Here is a 22,207-nt window from a genome sequence, read left to right on the forward strand (position 1 = left end):
TAAAAATGCACAAAAGATAAAAAGCATCACATTTACGCCTGATGCAAACTGTTAATCCGTAACGGCGGTCCCTGCCTATTATGCATTGCAATTTTCTTGTTAATTGGAAATCTTTAATACGCGATAAACAAATACGACAGAACAAACGATTTTATTCTGCAGAATTAGTATGCTTATATTGCCCAAAATAAACGATACCTTTTTGAACAAAAAATATACACTACTTTACGAATATTAGAATTTGATTTTCATATTCGAATATTCGGCCGATATTCGAATATTCAAATATTCGTTCCCATCCCTATTTGTAATCTTTTTATCAAACATTGGTGCTCGAAGAAATATATAAATTGAGTTAAATACCAAGTGGACATATAGCCTGCTGTACATAATATATACAAGAGAAGTGTCTCAGAACAAACATGGACCCACAGTGGCACACCTAGCACAGGGAATATTTTGAACAATTTCTTTTAAATTAAGCATTGCACAATTTGTTCATATGTTTGTAAAAACTTGACTGAGTCAATATTTTGACAAACACATTATCATTATCACAACATGTTTCTTGCAAGAGTAAGACCTGTACTACAAAAGATAATAGGTAAGGGTAGATTTCTCGGAAGCACAGAGCATCAAAAACACAGCCCCAGAGCCACGCATTTGCAAACAACAAAAAGAAGCTGTAACGGAAAAATATTTCAGACGGGTTGCTTCAAATATCCAACAAGTACATATTAATTCATGCTAAATATTGATGGAGGGGAAGAAAATAGTAAAGGGAGAAATTGGGGGGTGGGGTGGGGGAGGAACCCGAAGGGGAAAGTTGAACAAGGACGAATATACAAGGGAATGCCGTGTTCTTTAGAGAAACAGTCGCACTACAACGTAAACCACAATAGCGCAGACACTCATGTACCAAAGATAAACATACAACTACGATCAACTGAATAACATAGAAAAACGAACAAGCAACACATAAGAAAACAGTAGGGCACCATTAGTCATTTTCACACTCCCTATAACCGTGACTTGACATTTTTAGGAGACATGCGACATGTACAACCTTGGTCTATGATTAACATACAAGTTGTCTGGAGTGCATATCACACATATTATTGTGGTGGCTGTTGATATGTCTTGATCAGATACAAACATTTAATCTCCAACGCCTTTACGCTGAGGATGGGACTGGCTTGGGAAAAGTTGTAATCTTGTGATAGAAATTTACGAGTTATTTCATAATCGCTTGATAGATGAAATACATAAATAAATAACCCGAACACGAAGTCTCGGACAAACGGACGGACCCAGGACAAGCGAACTATTAGAGGCATACAAGGAATGCTTCATAAGTAATGCATCTTACAGAATAAGTCAGCAGATATTCGTACAAATGTTATATATCATATATCAAATGAAACGTCTTGATGTTAGCTTTTCAGTGTTTTAATTATATGTGGATAGTACGCAAGATAACTAGTTGAGTGGCAAGTGGAATACTCATGTGTTATTGTGAGACATATTCTTAAATCGATTGTGATACAAAATTAATTATAACATTGTCAATATTTACAATCTTTAATAACACTTCAGGATATATTCAGTGACTACTTCTCCTTGAAACATTTTTGTAATACAATATGATTTTACTAAGATACCTTACGATTTGTAATATTTACTAATATATTCAAATTAAAAACAACAGCCAATTTAAAAGAAGTCATATTGATAGGTAAATTAAGAAAGGAAATTAAGCTGTGACTACAGTATTGTTAAATATATGTTGCATTTGTAGTAAATTAGTTCAAATTTATTACTTAATGAACTTGTGTTGAATAGAATTATTTTTAAGAAGTATCCATTTTAGAATTTAATCTTTAAAATATTTTAACAAGTATTATTTTATCAGATTTAAATTTACATATCATTCAATATTCTAATTATGTATTTTACGTAATAAAAGGGTGATTTAAACAATTTAATCGCTTAGAACTGCCATTAATCAAATAAATAGATAAAAAGTATCAATATCCAGTGCCATTTACCTTAGGTAATATAAATGTTGTGATTCAGGAAAAATGTTTTGAATTCTTGAAGAGTTAATAATTTCATTTTCGTTGGTGTATTATACATATATATGGTATTTTTAATAAACGTGATGATACGTGATTTCAATTACTTATAGAACACCCCTTATAAAATCTTAAAATATATAGAAACATTAACAAAATATTAAAACTAAACAATCGATATTTTCATTGCTACTTGATTGATACAAATACATTAACCAGCACAGCTCATGGCTTGTTTTATATTAGTTTATCGCCTGCGTCTCTTATGCAGTAAACAAGTGAATGAAGTATTGCATTTCAATACAAACTCCCCTACTGGAAGGCACCAAATTTTCTCTACTGCAATATAACATAGTGAACTGATATCTGTCAATAATGTATAAACAATTTTGTTATGTCTATACAATATGTTATAACAAAACACTTGGATTAAAATTCACATATATAAAAACCTACAGTAACTGTTGTTTTGATATGGATTACAAAAAAAGTTATCATATAAGTTATTTATAGCAACAACAAATGGAAATTAATCCTAAAAAATCTGTATAACATAAGTCCACAAGAAACTCTTTACCAGGTAGAGATAGGTCAAAATACACCTAAACATTGGGTGTAACATACATGTTGTACAACAGAAAAGTGGTCTTGATTTTTCCCTATGGCCAGTAATAAAAAGTTACTATAAAATATATTTATAGTAAAATAAAGGGACGTAATTATAAAACCAAGGGTGCCTCATGGCGGTGAACATTTGTGCCAAATTACATGAAGAAGAAATGCTCCGGACAAAGTCATTCATGTATCTGACATTTGACCTCTAAGTGTGACTTTAACCTTAGACCTAGGGTCCTTTTGCCTTTTGACTTCCAAGTGTGACCTTGACCTTGCAGCTCGAGCTCGGGTTCCGTGCATGACACGTTGTCTCATCCAGGGGAATATTTGTGCAAACTGATATTTAAATGCATGGATGATTTTGAATCTAGGTGACGTGGCGTTAAAAACTAGGTCAACTCTTGTTTACACACTAGAGCCCACTTAATGTTTTGCATGAAATAGTTATAGACCAAACAGAAAAAAAATCCTATCGATTTTTGACCTGCAATTGTGACCTTGACCTTTGAGCTAGGGGTCCGGGTTTTGCACATGACACGTTGGCTCATCATGGGGAACATTTGTGCCAAGTTAAAATCAAAAATCAAAATCCCTTAATGAATGACAGAGTTATAGACCGGACTGTTTACATTTGAACCACAATTGTGACCTTAACCTTTGAGCCAGGGGTCTGGGATTCGCGCATGACACGTCGTCTTATCATGGGGAACATTTGTGTCAAGTGATAATAAAATCCCTTAATGAATGACAGAGTAATAGACCGGACACGCAACAGACCCTGTTCATGCCATGTTAACATTTGACTGCGAAGTGTGACCTTGACCTTTGAGCTAGGGGTCTGAAAGTTGTGCATGACACATTGTCTTATTATGAGGTACATTTGTGCCAAGTAAAATTAAAATCATGCATGGTAGAGTTATGGATCGGACAGGAAAAAGCCCTGTTGACATTTGTCCTCCAATTGTGAGCTTGTCCTTTGTATTAGGGGTCCGGGTCTGTGGTATTCATTTTAGCTTACATTAGCACCAAGTGCTCAATGTGAGCTATTTTGACCGGCCATTGTCCAGTGTCCGCCGCCGTGCGTCGTCCGTCGTGCGTCGTCCGTCGACATTTGCTTTATAAACACTTTAGAGGCCACAGTTGTAATCCAATTTTTATGAAACTTGGTCAGAATGCTTACCTTGATGATTGCTAGGATAACTTTGAAACGGGGTCCTGTGAGGTCACCTGCTCAAATCAAAGGAAAAGCTTGTTAACACTCTAGAGGCCATATTAATGACTATATCTTCATGAAATTTGGTCAGAATATTTATATTGATGATTGCTAGGATAAGTTAGAAACTGGGTCATGTGGATTAAAAACGAGGTCATCCGATCAGATAAAAACAAAGCTTGTTAACACACTAGAGGCCACATATATGACTCTATCTCCATGAAACCGGTTAGAATGTTTTTCTTATTGATTGCTAGTCTGAGTTTGAAACTGGGTCACGTGGGTTCAAAAACTAGGTCACACGCTCAAATCGAACGGAAAGCTTGTTAAAACTCTAGAGGGTACATTTATGACCCTATCTTCATGAAACTTGGTCAGAATGTTTGTCATGTTGGGCCAAGTTTGAATATTGGTGATGTTAGGCAAAAAACTAGGTCACTATGCCAGATCAAAGAAAATGCCGGTTAACACTCTAGTTTGAAAATCATGATAAATAGCCAGAATGTTTTTCTTGATGAAATCTAGGTCAAGTTTGAATATGGGTCATCTGGGGTCAAAAACTAGGTCAACCGGTCAAATCAAAGAAAAACTGTGTGTGTGTGTGTGTGTGCGTGTGCGTATGTGTGTGTTTGTGTGTGTGTGTATACGTGTGTGTGTGTATGCGTGTGTGTGTGTGCGTGCAGTTGGGGCTGCATTTTTGACTGGATATTCGTGAAATTTTATCGCAATGATCTTCTTGATAAAATCTAAGTTAAGATCGAATATGGATATTTGGGGTCAAAACTAAGGTCACCTGGTCAAATCAAAGAAAAACCTTGTGGAAGGGCTGCAGTTAACATTTGATGTACATGAAACCGGATCAGAATGTTTGTCTCCCTGAAAGCTCGCATGAGTTTTATCTTGGTTAATTGGGGTAAAAACAAGGTCACCAGGTCAAATAAAAAAGCTTGTATACACTCTAGGGGCCGAATGTTTTTATTCAGTCTTCATATATCTTGGTCAGAATGTTTGTAATCATAACGTCTTGGAGGATTTTGATTCTGAGTGACGTGGCGTCAAAAACTAAGTCACCTCTTGTCTACACACTAGAGCTCATTTGTATGCTCCAATCTCGGACAAGTTCCAATCTAGGTTATGTGGGTCAAAAACAAGGTCACAAGGTCAAATAAAAGAAAACGCTTGTTTACACTCAAGAGGCCATATTTTTTCGGTCAATTGAAAATTGTCAGAATATTTGTTTCCGTGAAATCTCTGAAAGACTAAGAATTGTGTCAAGATGGGTAAAAATTAGGCCACTAGGCAAAATTGAAGAAAAAAAATGTTTTAGGCCACATTTATGCTCCAATCTTCATGAAACTTGGTCAGAATGTGAATATGCTCTAAACCTCGGAACAGTTTGAAACTGGGTCATGTGGTGTCAAAAATTAGGTCACTAGGTCAAACATGCTTACACTGTTATTGTGTGTTACTCAGATGAGCGGCCTAGGGCAATCTTGGCCCTCTTATTTAGATTATTACTTTGTTATCTATATCCACTTTGAGTGCATTTTTGCATTCGTGCACGGCCTTCTTCTTTGTACCCCACTGCATCGCTTTCAACATTATCGTTACATTTTAAGTAGTATCCAACTGAACTTATTTTTTCTTGTTTCTAAAGATTGATATATTATCTCCTGATTTGAAGATTTTTGTTCAAATCACAACGCATTAAGATTTTCAAGTGGATCTTTAATCACTCCTTAAATGATAAACTAAATGCTTTGTATTAACGAATCTGCTTTTAAAAAAGATAACTCATCAGCAAGATTATACCAGTTTGATATTTGCTAAAGACCAAGGAGATGTGTTTCAACAACGCTATTTCATCTCTCTAAAACAAATGATGTCTCGAACATCATGAAGACTCATTCAAAGGTGTTATCCTTAGTAAGTGAACAGTAATTAGCTGAAAGTCTGGTGGACATGTGTCTTCATAATTTCACACATCACAACTTAAGAGTTGAACTGTGAAGTACGAAGTCATGAATTTCACGATTTCACACTTCACGACTTCAGGATATTTTCTTTTAAAGTTAAATCTTGAAGTTTGAACTCCTGAACATCTCAATTTCACTTCACATCTTTTTTTACAAAACGTAGAATCATGAATCACTTTTAACAAAATTATGCCCCTTTTTCAACTTAGCTTTATATGTAAGCTGGTATCGAGCTAATCCGAAGGGGAAAATTGAACAAGGATGAACACACAAGGGAACGCCATGCTCTTTAAAACCAGTCGCACCACAACGCAAACCACAACAGCGCAGACACCCATGCACCAAAGAGAAATACACAACTACGATCAACTGAATAACATAGAAAAACGAACAAGCAACACATAAGAAAACAGTAGGGCACCGTTATAGACTCACAAGCATACACACGCACCCACACAGGAAGGAAAAAAACAATCAAGTACCGTCTTGTGTTGGATCCACATTCTTCAAATCAGTCTAACAAAACATCATGCACACGACCCTATGTTTATTATTTGACCTGTTTTCTGAGTATATTCTGAAACTTCGAAAAATCCTGATTTAATTAAATTCTAAATTGTAAAATTGTTGATCGAACGTGATGAACCACCTAAATGTGTGTTTAATATTTGATTAAAGGAAATTCCCATATAGATTTTAAAACTTAAAGTGTAAAACGTTCACAATTTTCAAAATCAGCAATCTTATTAAAGTGTATTTAAATAAGATAATGCTTTGTGTGCTTGATATCAGAAACACTCCACTCAAAACTCAAAAGATTAGAATTTCAGTTAAGTTATTGTCGTTTTAAAGATAAAGTTCAAAATTAAATCAATCAGTCAATTTTGTTTAACAATTATAGTACAATGTCATTTTATATCTTCAAAGAAAACAAATATATATTGTGTATAATTCATAACAACGGCAAAAACGTTCATTTTGGCAGCAATCAAGATGATGACAATGATTTAATATTCTTGCTCAGTCTAAAACATGGCGTTGATGTTACACAGTGATAACTAGTTACGAAATGAGAATTTATACTGAATTCGACAGTTTCCGTTAGCATACTGATGAGGAGAACAATCTATTTACAATTTATCTATCATAGAAACTCAGAGAGAGAATGTAGATCTTGGAGACGTATATATCAAAATGAAAATTAAATTCCCATGAAATTAATGACTCTTTTACAAATAATTATTCTGAAGGTCAAAATGTCAGATAGTTGCAAAATTACAACAAAGTAAAATTGTTTACATATTATTTTACATATTCAAACATTGCCTTTCAATACATCAATGTTGTTTACAGTGCGAATATTGTCATAGACACTCCCAAGTTAATAACATTCATAAACACACTTACTTTATAACCTTTTAATCACACCATTCGTCCCCTCTCTATGTGAAGGATTCGATAATCTCGTAATGTGCAAGAGGCATTCTAAAAGTCTTGCGACTTGAGGCACTATGGAAATCTGAACATAACAACTAGAGGTTGATTTTCATGAAAATCGTATGTCTCCAACCAACTGTAAAGTGCTATTACTCAAGGGAAAATCGCCTAACAATAACATTCCAACTATATATACTGCTAGTCTTGGCAGTGATAAGTTCAGTGAAGTTTGATTAAATTCCAACCTGTGTCATTGGATAAGTAGCACGTATCAAAGAATTTGACAAATCACAGAAGATGACCGTAATATGCACAACTACACTTCATATCACATGTGAGTTTGGTGAAATTCACCCTGTATAAACACTGTAAAATATTGACAAATCAATGAACACAAATAACTCTGCTGAAAATCACTGAACCAGAACAGGCCGAAGATAGGTATAACTAGGTTTACATTGATAACTCATGCAATGTTTGATGGAAATCTGCCAAATGATGAAAGAAGTTGCCAACATTTTATACGATTTGACAAACAAAAGGCCATAACTTCCATGAAAATAACTGGACCGGAATATGCCGATGTCTTGCAATGTGTGGTGGAAATTAGCCATATTATATAAGAGAAATGGCTAAAACATAATAAAATTGATGAATCGAGGGTCATATTTCTGCTGTAAACACAAAACTGGAACATGCCAACGATATGCATGACTAGGCTTGGCAATTATCTCTTTTGTGAAGTTTGGTGTAATTCCTCTCAGCAGTATCGGAGCAGTTGCCCGGTCAAGGTAAGATTTAACAAATCAAGAGCCACTGAATATCACTGTACCAGACATGCAAACTATATGTACAATGAGACTTGGTACTGATCACTCCTGTAAAGTTTGGTGGAAATCCACCGAATAGTATAATAGAAATGGACACATATCATAAAATATGAACAATCAAGGGCCTTAACTCATCGAACTTAAAAGTGCTGTAAATATTACCAACGAGGCTTGGCACTGATCTCTCCTGTAAAGTTTGTTAGAAATCTACCAACATCATAACATTTTATGATTCAAGAGCCTCAACTGCTCTGAAAATCACCAAACCGGAAAATGCCGACGATATGGATAACTAGACCTTTTGGCAATAATCGCTCTAGTGAAAGTTCATTGTAAATCCATACGGTGGTGTTGGAGGAGTTGTGTGAACACACTTTGTGACAGATAAACGGACGAACCGACAGACAGACAGAGGGCAAAATGCCTGTATGTGTGCGTGCGTGTGTCTGCCCGTCCGTCATGCATTCTTATTTTTGACCAAAGTATATAAACACTGGGAAGATACTTTATGCGTGCCACAGTGAGATGAATGAGTGAATCTGAAAAGTCAATGTCACACTTGGCAGAGAGGGTTGGCAAGGGTTGCGTTCGATCTTGTTCGAGCAATTATTTTAACACGAATTTATTTTTATTTTCTTAGTTATATGGCTAGTGCTATGCTTATCCCGGGCCCTAAAGTAAGGTGGGGTGACATTTGTAGGGCGAAGTTTGACAAGGCGACGTTCTTTGGGACCATATTTGTCTGGGCGTCATTCGTGCGGCGACGTTCGGCGTGCTGTGTTCGTTGCAAAATTTGGCTTGGACACGTTCAACGGTACAACGTTCGGCAGGGTGACATTTGTTGGGGCTACGTTTGTTGGCGCGAAATTCCGCAGGGCGACGTTTGTCGGGGCGAAGTTCAGAGGGAAGACGTTTGTTGTGGCGTCATAACGACGTTTTGCGGGTGGTGTTTGGCGGGGCAACATTCGGCGGCGAGACGCAATAACGACGTTTTGTCGTAGTGCCGCTGCAACAGGACGAAATAATGAAGTCGCACAAATCAGCCATCATAATTATATGTACAGTTATCTAGTTTGTCAACTGCAAAAATATAAACCATATGCTACATTCTCACATACCATTAAATGTGGCACTAAATATATAGGATAACGGCCCTTAAATTGTTAAACATTCTTTGTCTGCTACAACAATGTAACGACATGCTGCTCACAGGTAGGAAGACATAACCTTTTCTCTTGCTTTAATTTCATAAATTTTAGTCAGTGTTTTTGCAGTTTATAATATAAAATGCAATTATAGAAAGATAAAAGTCGACTTATTTGATTTTATAAAATTAATTATCCTGTATTACGCCAGAGAGCAAAACTGTCTATGAATAGATTAGCAACACGTTTGTACTATTTAGGCTACTAAATGTGTACCATGCACATCTTAGCTTAAAGTGTGGGAAATCTTCATCAAATGCATTTACCTTGCAGTTGGTTAGATTAAAACATAAGTAGAAGTGCTATCTCAATAAAAAATGTGATGTGCAGTAAATACTATGAAAAAACTGTTTCTGTGGTGAAAGAACTGCCAGATAAAATGAAAATTCATTTTATTGCTAAGCATACAAAACTGATTATCTTGTGTTTTAATATTAGATGTAGAATATTTATTATTCAGTTTCATAAAACATGAAATAAGGGCGTAAAAACCTTTCAACAAGCTCTTTTTATTTTAGTTTTTCCTATTCTGCTTTACTACCAAGCATTTCTGGAATGTCGTAAGTATGATTTTGATTTTAACAGATTATAATATGTACATCAATATCATTATGTACATTTTACGTCAGTATTATATGTATGCTGTACGTCAATATATTATATGTACAATATACGCCCTTGCACAAAGAAAAGGGTAATGCAGTATTAAATAACCACATGTGTCTAGTCGATATAACTACTGAAAAAAAAGTAAGTGTGTGATAACCTTTCTTGAAATGCACTTGCAACATCTCAAAGTTTATGCTGCAGTTTTATTTAGTGACACCAGTAAACAGTAACAGATGCATACTTGTACTTCTGTAGAACAAAATAAACACTCACTCATTATTCGAAAACATGTATTAATTTTTTAAAAAAGATTTAATAGGTGATAACAATCTTGGTTTTGCAAGAATAAAGTACTTTCGAGATATCAGACAAATATCAGATTTATTTCGTAGATGCATTGGAATGCTTCAGTTGTCAGCAACTTAATGATGTTAACAACTGCAACACGACTATTCAGTGTAATGATGGAGAGGTATGGACACATTTTATTGCATACCTACAAATCTTCGGTCTAATATAAAGTCTGTATTTAACTAATTAATACATAACTCTGTATTCAAATCGAAAGGAATAGGCAAAATATTCAATCGTGGGACTTCTTTGTTTAGTTGCGATGTTCGATGCTTCAAGACGTTTACTGTAACAGTTTCAAACGAGTTTTCTGTCTTATATCTGTGAAGGTACATGTATAACCCATTTTGACTAATATAGCAGAAGAAATATGTATATATATATAATAAAAGGGTCATTATAACAGTACTTTGGTATGCGATGATGCATTCGGTTCTCGTGGATTTTGCCAGAACGAATCACACTCGTGCGATTGCCACTTTTGATCCAGGCCTGACAAAATTTAACTCGAGACAAATATAACATTGCATATCAGTGTACTCTTTAATAACCCTACTTTATTAACATAGTTGTATGATGTTAAAACGACAGTGCATGTCTTGGTGTAACAGATGGAGTTGGTGTCAAATTAAAAAAAGCAAAGTCGAAAAGTGATTTAGTGATAAAATCATTTGCACCGAAAGCAAAACTATAATTCAAATGGTTTTGATGTCGTTCATATCTATATTCGTATCTACATTGTGAATGAGGTTAATGTTCGCCTTATCAGTTAAAAGAAAGGACACCTTTCAAATGGCAATTGCGTGCCTGAGGTTAGTATATAGGCACGACTAAACCTATATGAGCCGTGCCATGAGAAATCCAACATAGTGGGTTTGCGACCAGCATGGATCCAGACCAGTCTGGATCCATGCTGTTCGCTAACGGTTTCTCTAATTGCTGTAGGCTTTGAAAGCGAACAGCATGGATCCTGACCAGACTGCGCGGATGCGCAGGCTGGTCTGGATCCATGCTGGTCGCAAACCCACTACGTTGGTTTTCTCATGACGCGGCTCAGATAATTTAGACGTAGAAGTGCAATAACCATGTACAATAATCCTTTTTGTATGCATTTGTTTTATAGTAAATTATTCTAATATAAATCTTTCCATTTTTTATGTTTCAAATAAATTAACAAACATCATCATGATTAAAACAGTAAAAAAAACCCAGCTGTAAATGACAAATAATTTAACTTACTATAGTCATGCGTCCTTGATTCCTACGTACATACTGATGGTACACATCGATTCAACATGGGATGTCTTGTTAATCAGGTAAAACAATCTATGCCATCTTGGTTATCCCAGTTACATGATATAAACCCTCCTTCTCAGCTAGTGTATTCTTTAATATGCCCATATCTTGAGAAAATGATATTTATTGATACATGTTTTGTTTGTTTGTTTGTTTTGGGTCTAACGCCGTATTTCAACTATGTAACGGCGGGCAGTTAACCTAGCCAGTGTTTCTGGATTCTGTAACAGTACAAATCTGTTCTCTGCAAGTAACTATTGATACATGTATATGATGATATCATATATTACAAATGAAAAGTCTTGGGAAGTCGTGACAATATTATAAAGAAAATGAATTTACATTTTGAGGTGCGAACACGAAAGAGGTCTTAGTGCATATAAAGAGCGAAACACTTAGATTTCTTTCTCATTTATTTATATATATATTGCCATAGAAGCGGGCATCGTTAAAATGCCCACTTCTACAGTTCCATCTGCCCACTTCTACGGTCTTTTAAGGGATGAATATATAGACCAAAGGTATGGATATAGGTGCCCTCTTATACGGTAGTATTTCATTATATATATACAGACTGAACAAATGCAAAGGTGTCATGTTCTTTGTATTAGTAATTTAAACAAAACAACGAAAGTTACAATTACTAATCCTTTTGGCATTCCTTTAGCAGAGCACTCCAAACACCATGATCATTTCATGCTATTACCATTCTATATACAACAATTAAAATAAAAAAGATATATGATCTGTGTTTGTATTAAACTTCTCTACTGACTGATTTTACCATACGATAAGAAAATGTAATAAACCATGATATTTCAGTATTATAATTGTCAAAGTCGACAGTCCAATAAACAAAGAATAAAAAACGCTTTCGCATTTTTAGTTTTATCATGATTGTAGCCCTGAAAGGAAAAAAAGAAATAAAATACCTTTGATTACTGCATTAATAATGCATAAATATATTAAATACTTATGTATATTTTATCATCTGTTTCAGAGATGTGGAGCCTCAGGATCGCCTTTAGCACCAGTAGTGGGTAAAAGACAAATAAACAACTGCCACGAATGTTGTTCAACAGATCGTTGCAACTCAGGCATGTGTTCACATCTAAAACGTAAGTTTCTTAAAACAACTGGCAGTTCTTGCTGTGTGAGTACTATGCCTCTCCCGAATATGTTTCTAGTAAGGTAATTAAAAGTACAAAGACCCATGATAAATAGTAGAATAAATATCTGCTAGAATCTTATCTACATGTATCTTAAGAAATAATTTTATTAGAGGTAAAGAAACAAATATAAATATAGAAACCAAAAATTTGATATAGCTACTGCTTTGGCAATATTGAAACACTTTGAAAATCATCAGGAATACAAGAAAAGTTTAACAAAACGGATGGGAATATGGATTGACCAGAAAAAACTGAAAAGATAAAGCAGCTGGATGTTACAAATTGTATCGTCATATTCATTGTTTATTTATGTATTGCGCCCAACACAAACACGATACACTTCAACAGTCAATATTTTCGCTTGTTTATCTGCTGATTTACCACGATCCAGAATTGAATTTAGCAGGATTTTAACCACTACGGGATTAACCCGTGTGGTTAAATATCACCAATAACCAGTTAGGATTAATGTACTGGAATAAATTTCGGCCTATATGTTGCGTATAGACCAACTAAAATTGGACTTGCATATGGGGTCACTGGTTTTGTTTTCAGTTTTAAGACTAGGATAACTTATGTAATTAATATGTATACTTCGGAACAGTAGTTTCGTCCGATAGTCTATTCTACCTTTTTGGGGTGCAGCCGTTCTAATCCTAATCCTGGTTTTAGGGTTTAAGTTTTTTTTTGTTCTTTTGTGGTGAAAGAAAGAGATCCATTTATATGCCACAGATTCAAGATCAGTGTCACCGTGATTTTCTTTTCTCTGGGACTATCATAAAAGTGGTCTCCGTCGTATAACGTTAGTTAGGATTGACATTTCGTCACTTGATGCAGAGCAAGCTTTCGTGAATTACTAGCTTTGTATAACTATTGAACCGAAACCTCACATGAAGCAAAGCACCAAACGTTTTGATATGATTATTTGAAAAACAAATTACATTGCAGCTATATTTCTGTTAGTGTGATATTAATAAATAAAAGAGAGTGATTACACAGCTTATTTATCTCTTTGTTACCAGCAAGTAATTGTGTTGATGATGAAAGTGTAGACTGTGCAAGACTTCATTCACTGCTTGACGTTTGTAATGATGTACAACATGCAAAGCTGATATGCCCAAAGTTCTGTGGTTTATGTAATGTCGGTAGGTATAAGATAAACACCGTTAACAACTTAACAGCTCAGAAACCTGTATGCAACTGGTTTATAAAAGTTTAAAATTTAATCACATACAGGAAAAATTGCCATTATTGTCTAGTTTTTAAGAATCAGGTTGAAATAGTATACCATGTTCCTTGACTATTGTATTGGATAATATTATCAGAATGCTCAATGGACATTGGCAGCTAAAGCGTAATCTGACTTACTTGATAAGGTTTTATAATTATGTTGATAGTTGACGGAAATTGGGCACTGTGGTCAAGCTGGGCATCATGTGACGTTACATGTGAAAACGGTACTCGGCTGCGAACTCGAACTTGCACGAATCCGGCGCCCGCGCATGGAGGAGCTAACTGTATTGGAACTGGAACAGATAAGAAAGAATGTCATAAAGAGTTATGTCCAGGTATTACATATAGATCTGTCATATGTGTGTTTCATAACTTATCTAAAGTTGATTTGAGAAATATTGTCAGACGCAGACTGTAAGCTACATTGTGTAACTTGCTAAAGCTCCAGTCATATCGCCAGGTTTGACATTACGAATACTATATATGACAGTTATTGCAACATGTATCTTTTTCTTCTTTCTTTTTCAGTATGTTTGAATATGCCAGTCATGTAAATTCGTGCCTAATGGACAAGCTTGTCCATTTGCTTTTTCAAACTTTATTGATCAACAAATGTGTTTTTTTTTCAAGTAATTGGATATGTAAATAAAATTTCATTTTATATAATACAATATCAATCTATTTTTTTAAACGTGCATGAATGAAATAAAATGCGGAGATGTATTAAGCTAATCGATAATATTTGTGTGTTCATATTTGCAAAAGATGTTAAAATGTATATACTACATAATTGTTTGATATAATTTAAACATGAATTTCTACGACAGAATGAGTAATTTAAAAGAAATAATGAAAAGTTTTAATTCCTTCCAGTTCACGGCGGTTGGAGCGACTGGTCACATTGGGGAGAATGTTCTGCCACATGTGATTTTGGCATGCAGAGGCGTGACCGTTCTTGCTCTAACCCTTATCCGTCAAGATTTGGAGACAATTGCTATGGCGAGTCAAGAGACGACAGATTTTGTATGCCAGGACCGTGTGCAAGTAAGTATCTCTCGCACTTTTGTTCGCATAATATGGTTTTCTGATTGGTACTTATAAATGCAATGCAGTTGCAATGTTTACTCTGATTGACAATTCTTCTTGGGTAGTTTGTCAGAATCAAAAAAGTTTCAAAATCGGCTTAAATGTCATGAAAATATAAACATTTTATAATTCAACCAAAATGGCAGCCAATTTCTTTCATAGCAATGGAAACGAAAATGGTAGATCCAAATCATTTTAAGATATTTATTTAATCTGCATTAAATTTTCCTTGATACAAAAAAGAACTCTAAATGGGTTAAATGTCTAAACTCTAAACTCAAACTAGACCAGAACAGCTTGAGATATTATTTAAGAAACTATAGAAATCTAATCTATTTTGAAGTGTTTAGAAGTGTGCATGTGATATCATAAACATTAAAAAATACTAATTTATGGTATAGAAAATTGTCTTAATTTTCAACTGTCTTATGATTAAACCATGGCAGGACTAGAGCATCGTTATTATGAATTATAACCTTAACCGTTAGCTGCCTTTGAAATCTGCAGTTCAAATGTATATTAACATGTTTATTAAATTTAACTGAAGCTGGCTCATACCTCAATTTTATCTATTCCTTTTGATTTCATGCCAATAGTTTTCATCTGCATGCCATTCAGTAAGCAATTACTGGTTTTGAGGTTTTGAGGACAACTGCCCCTCGCCTTTGCCTGGAATGTTTAATGTAATAAAAAATGAGAGAGAATAAATTAAATGCGATTGCATGCTATGATTTAAGGACTCAAAGTTGTAATTATTAAAATGATTCAAATAGGCTCGCTTATTCAGATCTAAATTTGTTTATGATTGTTTATGATGAGTCAGCTACCACGTTACTGTCATTGTCATCTGTTCCGTAATCTAATGTATAGTTTCAATAGAAATAAACAGTATAGAGTTAAGTCCTTTAAATGTCAAGCTAATCGGAAGGTAGCCTCTAATACGCATATATACATGGATGATTTTAAAATTTCATGAAATAGTGCGAACAAAAAGTGATCCAAATATTAGAAGGCTGTCCTATAGAATGTTTTGAATGATTCAGCTTTAAAGACCGCTTTCCTTATATGGTAAGGGCTAAGAACTGCGGGTTTATGAGAAGTAAATTAAAATTTACAGATCCCTCACTCCCTAACCTTGGGATTTTATTATTATCATTATCATCATTACTATCATTTTTCATTGAATGGATTCAACATAAGATTGTAGATTTAATGCCTCATTTCTCATGTATATCTAGACGGTGGATGGTCAGACTGGACAGGCTGGGGCAGTTGCACTGCTACTTGTGGACCAGGACTGAGAAAAAGACACAGAAGATGTGACAATCCTATAAGATCACCGATGGGACAAGATTGCCAAGGATCGCATGAAGACGTAGATATGTGTTCATTGCAACCTTGCCATGGTACAAGATTTTCAACATCAGCAAGTCCACTTCTTTTAATTTTTTTCTGCATGAATGTGTCCTAAGATACCACTGTGTCAGTTAAATTATGATCACACTGAACACTAAATATTGTCTTTGCGAAAGAAATATTCTCCTCCTTTGGATAACTTTAAGTAGAAAATAGTTTAAAAAAATTAATGTATTGATCATTTTCAATACCTGAAACGTAACAAAGAAATTGCAGGACATATTTACTGTTGAGTTAAAACAAAACAAAAATTCTAAGTCTGATTGATATAACAGTTATCCGAGAACTGAATCTACAGCAAGTGAAAGAGTATTTTTCTTGGATAACGTAAATCACAAATTACAGAATAAACAACTGAATGGTGTACTGCCATACTACTGGAAAGTGACAAATTATCTCCGCTCCTGTTTATCCTAATCATCTGATACAACGCACAATCTTTGGTCTAAATTTGGATGATATATTCTACAGATTTATTTGCTTATAATATCTATGAATTTAAACACGATATGTTTATAACATTCTATCTTTTAATAGGTGTAAAATAAACGGAAAAAAGTAATGATCAATGATTGTATTTGAAACAATTATTTAATGATAAAAGAATAAACAAAGAACTGGTCAGACAACTAGATCATATTATTATAATTAGGTAAAACTTGTTTCGTTCATTGCAATGCAAACTAATAAAGTTTTATGTTGACTTGAAAATATAACACTTTTCAAATAAAACGACGTATCTGAAATAATTAAGAAGTTACAATGTGAATATTAACAAGTTTTGATGGCACATAAACAGTTTTGTTTGCACAAATGCACATTAAAATGAATCAAACTGTTACAAAATTTACTGTATATGACTAAATCAAACGTTTCCGTACATTTTCCCCCGTATTTTCCGCTTACTAAATATTTAATTTTCTAATGATTATTAGAAAATGAATTAACAACCGCAGAATAAAAATATAAGTGACAGTTCTCAACGATCCCAATGGAACGGATAAAAGAACAACACTAAGATTAAGAACAGCGAGACTTCCTACAGCCTCCACATTGCACGTAAATTTTGTTGTTGTGATAGCAAATAAAATATACTATTAGATCCTTTGCAGGCGCATTACATAACCAAGTTATACAGTTGCAGACTCGGTTTAACTGAGTCAGTTCATGTGAGGTAAGCCAAGGCGGAGTCTTATCCCCTACACTCTTCCTGCTTTTCATCAATGATCTGGTGTCTGAACTACCGAAAGGAGTTAAGGCGGGACTCTACGCTGACGACCTGGTGTTATGGTGTAACGAAGAACATGCCACAGCAGCCACACACAGGATACAAGAAGCCACCAACAAGCTTTCAGCTTGGGCTGAAGATTGGTTTGTCTCAATCAATACAAAGAAATCGTCCACCACACTATTCTCCTTGTCGTTAAAGCAGAGGGCGGGTAAATCAGGATGGGAAATACTTCGCTGACTGAAGCAGACGAGGCAAAATACCTTGGAGTGACCTTTGACAAACGGCTAACCTGGAAACTTCACATTAGTCAAGCAGAAGGGAAGGCCCGTAGGAAGCTTGCCATGATGCGCAAACTTGCTGGAACAACGTGGGGAGCAAATGAGCAAATACTGGAGAAAGTATATCAGGGAACAGTGAGACCCAAATTAGCGTAAAGCTCAACTGCCTGGTCCACTACTGCCAAAACTAACCAACAGGATGTAGACTACGTTCAAAACCAAGCATTGCGGATCATGAAAGGTGCTACAAAGTCTACACCAATCTCATTCATGGTGAAGCCAACATGTACACAGCCGTTACAAGACAGGAGCAATGCAAAGGTTCTGCTTCAAGCAGAGAACTTCAGGTCTTTTTCATGACGATCACATGAAAGCCAAGTTGGAAGGCTATATCAAACATCGGCTCAAACGTAGCAGCTTTATTCACGAGGCAAAGAAACTCAATCGAGAGCTCAAAACTGAGCTGAACATACCAACGACTCCCCTAGGTAGTGAAGACATTATGAACCCACTAGCGAATGATCTGTCCTCAGTGACTGTGAGACTTGCCGTTCCTCGTCTTGATCGCGGGAAGCAAGAGGATGAAGGTATTCGGAAGAGCCTCACACTTGCTATGATCAATGAAGACTATCCTCCGGAAACATGGACTCATGCCTATACAGATGGATCAGCCATGCGCCATCAAAGATGGAGAACCTGGAGTTTTTTCATTCAATACCCATCTGGCAAGAGAGAAACACTACATGCAGCTGCAGGAAAGCACTGCAGCAATTACAATGCAGAGACTGAAGCACTCACGAAGGCCGTCTCAATGGCTGAAGACTCGACAGAAGAAATTTAAAGCTCCTCAGTCGTCTTTCTCACAGATGCACTGTCTGTCATGGAAGCTCTGATCAACAATTAAGCTCCGTAGCTAGCCAAAAGAATGCAGAACCTGAGTATAACCTGCAAAGTAGCACTTCTGTGGATTCCGTCCCATTGTGAACTTGCAGGCAATGAAGAGGCAGACCACCTGGCTAAGCTAGGAACCCAGTCAGAACAACCAAACAACACCTGTGAGTTACAAAGAGAAAGTCACCATCATCAAGGTACTAACGAGACCAAGGATTGAGGAAGTGGCTTTTCATCTCCTTGATCGGTCTGAACAAGTGATGGTGGTCAGGCTTTGCTCAGGGCACAACAAACTCAATGCTCACATGTACGAAAAATAAAGACTGGCACCATTACCAACTTGTCCATGTGGTGAGCAAGATCAGACTACGGAGCATATACTTCAGAGATGTAAAAGGCATGACCAGGAGCGAGCTGCAACTTGGCCGACAGATACCTCAATCCGCAAGAAACTGTTAGGAGACATTGAGGATCTTCGGAAACCCACAGGCGTTATTGAGGCTACTGGTCTGTCAGTGTAGTCGCGTACGAAGAAGAAGAAGAAGAAGAAGAAGAAGAAGATATTAACATCATTAAGAAACGCTTGTGGTCTTATTTTATTCAAGAGTCTGTTCCATTTGATATTGATAAGCATTTCATAACTTTTTTTTTTCTATCTAACATTAAATGTTATTACTTTTGTACTATATGACATGTTGAAAGCAATTAACAACCACAGATTTTCGGATCCAGAATTGCAACATATTGTATATATAGCATAACATTTCACTTATATCATTGAGAGATGGCAAATTGTTAGGTTATGCTGCTGTTGATGGTATTAGTCACATTCCAGTTAGATACTTTGTATTGCATAGCAATACCCAGATCACTTCTTATTTTAGTTGACCATTTTAACAATGCCATAAATCACGATAAATGAAATATTTTAAAGCATGTAACCAGCAGTTGAAGTAAAGCTCTTAAGAAATGGCCCATTTTGTCTAATTCTAAGGAAACAAAATAACCCACAAGGTAACTAATAGGAAACTCACTAATACGTCCAATCTTTTACTAAACTTTGTCCACATTGCAATTGTTACTAAACAAAATTGGTTTGACAATGAGTACAAATCATTCAGACATTCAGATACAAATGACATATTGTAATTATATGACAGGAAAGCATCATTATTCATACATGAGTAGGAGATCCCATTTAAACGATATACCAACAAGTGGAATAGTAAAAACAAATCAGTTTATAAACATATTTAGATATTTCAATTGTGCACAGTTTATCCATTTACACCTTCAAGGTCTTGCTTCCAGACAGACATCAATTTTTATCAATGATAACAATGAATTGTGTAACTATCAAATATCCGAAGTACAGTTAGGTTCCTTCTTTGTATTATATTTTCTGTTGCGTGAGTAACGTTTTGGACATTACAATAACTATTTCAACTCGGAACAGAATCACTTTTCTCGTAATTATTTACTATATGCACACTTTAAAGTTTAAAAATTACATAAATCTAGAAGTGTGCACATTTCATACAGTAATATTTGTAATCAATTTTTGATCCTTCTGATTATTTTTCAGCTACCATTTCCGCCTTTTCAGTTAACCATCCGCACAATTTTACCACTAAATTAACATTTTCCCACACAATATATCAGATTGGTGGAGACTTCGACCCGTCGACTGGAACCTTCACCTGCTCTGTGCCAGGAACCTATCATTTCTCTGTCAATCTTGTTAAAGATTACCATGCGAGTTACGTCTATTGTTACATGAAAAAGAACACTTCAAATTTAGTCTATATACAAGTCAACCCGGATGGTGAGGGAGAAAGTGGAGAGTCAGCTGTTTCACAATCAACAATAACGCATCTCAATAAAGGAGATACTGTGTATCTAGGTACATGTACGAGCACTAGCTATATGGGTACCTGGTCTTCTTTTACTGGATTTTTGTTGTACCCCGATAATTGAATACTTGAATATATACTGTTACAGTACTTTTCCGACAGAGTGTCATTATTTCATTTTATTTATATCTCTTGTCAATCATAAGATTATAAGGTCCCTTGATTATGGCAGGACGAAAATTATTCTGATAGGTATTCGTATTTACACACAAAAAAAAGATAACATAAAATTAACTAGATCACAATTGATATAAGAATTTCATCATTTGAGTTATGAACCTTAGGTGTGAAATTCATACTGTTACGGTACTTTTCCGACAGAGTGTCATTATTTCATTTTATTTATATCTTTTGTCAATCTTGAGGTTATTAGGTCCCTTGATTATAGCAGGACAAAAATTATCTATCTTCTGATAGGTATTCGTATTTACACACAAAAAAAAGATAACATAAAATTAACTAGATCACAATTGACATAAGAATATCATCATTTGACTTATGAACCTTAGGTGTGAATTTCATACGCGTTTTGGTGCATCTTATTTGATATAGCAAGTCATTTACGATTTACTACGCAACAGGAAATTTGATTGGCAGTTCAGTTCAAACTCGAAACGGTAAATGTCATAACATACAGTCTCAGATTGTCTGCTTGTGTAAAGTTACATCGCTGTAGTATCTGAGCAAAACAACCATGGCGGCTAGACTGAGTAACTGTTCTTATCATTTGAAACAAAAGTACGGACAAATTCCTAAAAATCAACATTATGTCCCTTGAATATTTTCTGAATAGTTTCTAAGCAAATCGACGCGACCACGAAACGTTACATAGTCATATCATATAACGTATGTATATATTGAAATAAATACAACTCATATCATTTAACATCGTTTCCTTTATTAACTAGTAATTACTATCAAATGTCTAAAATCTGATGTCTGTAAATTCAACAGATTAGAGGCATTTGACACATAGTTAAGCTCCAGAGCTTTTCAAGAGGGCAATATATTTTACAAGATATTACAATTAAGGGGAAATTACTCTTCAATTTATGAAGAGATCCTGACGAATGTTACGCGTAAACCAACGTCCTCATATATATACTGTATCATTTTTTGTTTGTTGTGTTTAACGTCGCACCGACACAAGTATAGGTCATATGGCGACTTCCCAGCTTTGGTGGTGAAGGAAGACACAAGTTGCCTCTCCGTGCATTATTTCATCACGAGCGGGCACTTTAGTAGAACGGCCGACCGACCTTCCGTAAGCCAGCTAGATACCTTCCTTACTTGAAGAATTCAGCGACCTGGATGAGACTCGAATCTACATAGGTGAGGGGCAAGTGATTCCAAGTCAGCGACCGTAACCACTCGGTCACA

General features: G+C 35.3%; 1 protein-coding gene across 1 annotated transcript; it reads left to right on the top strand.

The window, feature by feature from the left end:
* Positions 1-9,314: 9,314 nt before the first annotated feature.
* LOC123538865 (A disintegrin and metalloproteinase with thrombospondin motifs adt-1-like) lies at positions 9,315-20,925 on the top strand. Its single transcript, XM_045323271.2, has 10 exons — positions 9,315-9,358; positions 9,870-9,911; positions 10,353-10,432; positions 11,556-11,627; positions 12,608-12,725; positions 13,802-13,924; positions 14,177-14,347; positions 14,886-15,056; positions 16,337-16,504; positions 20,500-20,925. The coding sequence occupies exons 1-10, from the start codon at positions 9,346-9,348 to the stop codon at positions 20,889-20,891; spliced, it is 1,350 nt and encodes a 449-aa protein (XP_045179206.2). The 5' UTR covers positions 9,315-9,345; the 3' UTR covers positions 20,892-20,925.
* Positions 20,926-22,207: the final 1,282 nt, after the last annotated feature.

The sequence above is a fragment of the Mercenaria mercenaria genome, chromosome 18, assembly GCF_021730395.1.
Source record: "Mercenaria mercenaria strain notata chromosome 18, MADL_Memer_1, whole genome shotgun sequence".
Taxonomy (NCBI): domain Eukaryota; kingdom Metazoa; phylum Mollusca; class Bivalvia; order Venerida; family Veneridae; genus Mercenaria; species Mercenaria mercenaria.

What these genes read in the sequence shown, in the direction of transcription:
- LOC123538865 (XM_045323271.2), top strand. An exon ending in CTGTGGTTTATGTAATGTCG is followed by an intron (nt 13,925 to 14,176) that starts GTAGGTATAAGA and finishes TTATGTTGATAG; the next exon opens with TTGACGGAAATTGGGCACTG. An exon ending in TATGCCAGGACCGTGTGCAA is followed by an intron (nt 15,057 to 16,336) that starts GTAAGTATCTCT and finishes ATGTATATCTAG; the next exon opens with ACGGTGGATGGTCAGACTGG.